The 1836-nt window shown below is 47.5% G+C and overlaps 1 protein-coding gene across 1 annotated transcript; it reads right to left on the reverse strand.

The window, feature by feature from the left end:
* Positions 1–250: 250 nt before the first annotated feature.
* Positions 251–1673, reverse strand: EDB91DRAFT_1256037 (uncharacterized protein; the record flags this gene model as incomplete). The annotated part of the gene is made up of 5 exons (XM_041324093.1): positions 251–947; positions 1227–1248; positions 1303–1406; positions 1458–1526; positions 1576–1673. 5 exons carry the CDS (start codon positions 1671–1673, stop codon positions 251–253), a joined length of 990 nt encoding a protein of 329 aa, XP_041169680.1.
* Positions 1674–1836: the final 163 nt, after the last annotated feature.

Genomic DNA, 1836 nt, shown 5'->3' on the forward strand with positions numbered 1-1836 from the left:
AGAATACCTGATTATCACTGTAAAATACTTGAGTCAAAAAACTGTCCGCATGAGTCATCATTTTGTAAGCCTCATATCTCCACCATATCTCGACCAATTCCCACGCCATAGGGCTCAATTGGAAGCCCTGAAGTAGTACTACAATATGGTACCAGCATGTCCTTGATGTGTTTGTATATTCTCACACAATATCATAGATAGTGAAAAATGTGAAAACATGTGGACAGTTTTTTGAGCCACTGTAAGTCCATTACTTCTTTCCCCTCGCTCTGGTCACTCGAGGGCTAGTGTCCAATGGCTGTTGTGTTGACTTACTCTGGGTTGTCCTCGCCGATGACTCAATCACTGCTTTCTTTCCCCGCATGTTTTTCAGTGCCGGTGACCTATTGACTCCTTCGATTGCACCATCCTCCTGAACATTGCCGGTGACTCTCTCAGTCAGTCCAGCCGGGAGGTTGCCCATTCGCGATGTCAGCAGTGCACCAGTTTTCTCTGCATTGACCGGGCAAGGCTTTGGAATTGCATGTGGGACAGCGGTCCCTTCATGTGCTGTTGAAGGACCAGGCTCTGTTCTGGGTCTCTTTTGCGGGGATCTACCTTCTGCTGCGTCATCACCAGCATCATCCTCCATATCATGAGTGTCACCCTTGGGCTTACTCTTGGGATCACCCTTGTGATCGGTCTCGGGATCACTGTCAGTTTCGGTCTCCGAATTCCAAGGCCTTTGGATCATATCTCTTCTGACTTTATGAGTCTGATGAGAAGGTGAATTCCCGGATACAACTGAGGTTACCATGTCCCCATCTCTGTTCTTCGATGCTTTGAACAGGAATGTTGGACCTTTGCTTTTCTCCTGCCGAGCATACCAGAAATTCAGTAAGGCGGTCATGTCCCAATGTTGCAACTTTGATGGCTCCTTCAAGTCTACATCCACCGGAACATACTTTCTTGCCACAAAGTCATCCTGACTTTGTACGATAGCGCTTCATGGCACAACTGCCTTGTCAATCCCGGAACAGATACCTGTATACATGTGTTTCAACAAATGTTTGGGTGTTGCGACGATGGACTCACGATAGTGCGATGTAAGAAATGCTCTGACTATGGCTTTCTTCTCCTCAAGTTTCGTTTCAGTGATGTCTGGAAGCACCGGCATCCCATCCCCATTGGTCTTGAGTTCGAAAGCAGGCTTCCTGATTCTCTTTCGACCTCCCATCACCTGTCACCCTCCATCCCGTGCCCTGGCACCTATCATGAAGAAGATCAACCAATTCATTCCAGTAGCCAGAGTTCAACACTCACCAAATTGTTCCTGTGCATACTCCTGCCAAACTGGCTCGATGTCCTCCCACTCCTTCATCTTCATGAAACTGTCCCCATCTCCTAATGCCTCGTTATCATCGTGCCTGCATGAAATGTATTGAGATCGAGGATCTGAGATGACAAAATTGACTTACATCCCGAACAGCACCTCACCCTGTTCATTCTTCCACACTGACATCACAAACACTCTCATCCCACATTGCCTTCACATCTCCTTCGAAAAGTGCTCCATATATACTGGTCCCTTCTTACGAGCCACTATGTGCTTGTATCTTGGAGGTGAAGTTGTTTGACCATTCTTCGGCTGTGTCCTTCACCTTCTCCAACTCGTTGTCGGACAATTCAGTCATGACTCTCTTTACAGCCACTGATAATGCTGAACATCCGGACCTCCTGGCTTTGCCCTGGACTCATCCTTGATCCTCTTCAGCCACCTCCTCCACTTCTGCTGGTAGATCACCTGCTAGGAGTCCATTTCCTCCCATACTTTATCATGTCCTCCTCTCTTCTTTT

This window comes from Suillus paluster (genome assembly GCF_016628075.1).
Source record: "Suillus paluster strain FC165 chromosome Unknown EDB91scaffold_167, whole genome shotgun sequence".
NCBI classification, from domain to species: Eukaryota; Fungi; Basidiomycota; class Agaricomycetes; order Boletales; family Suillaceae; genus Suillus; species Suillus paluster.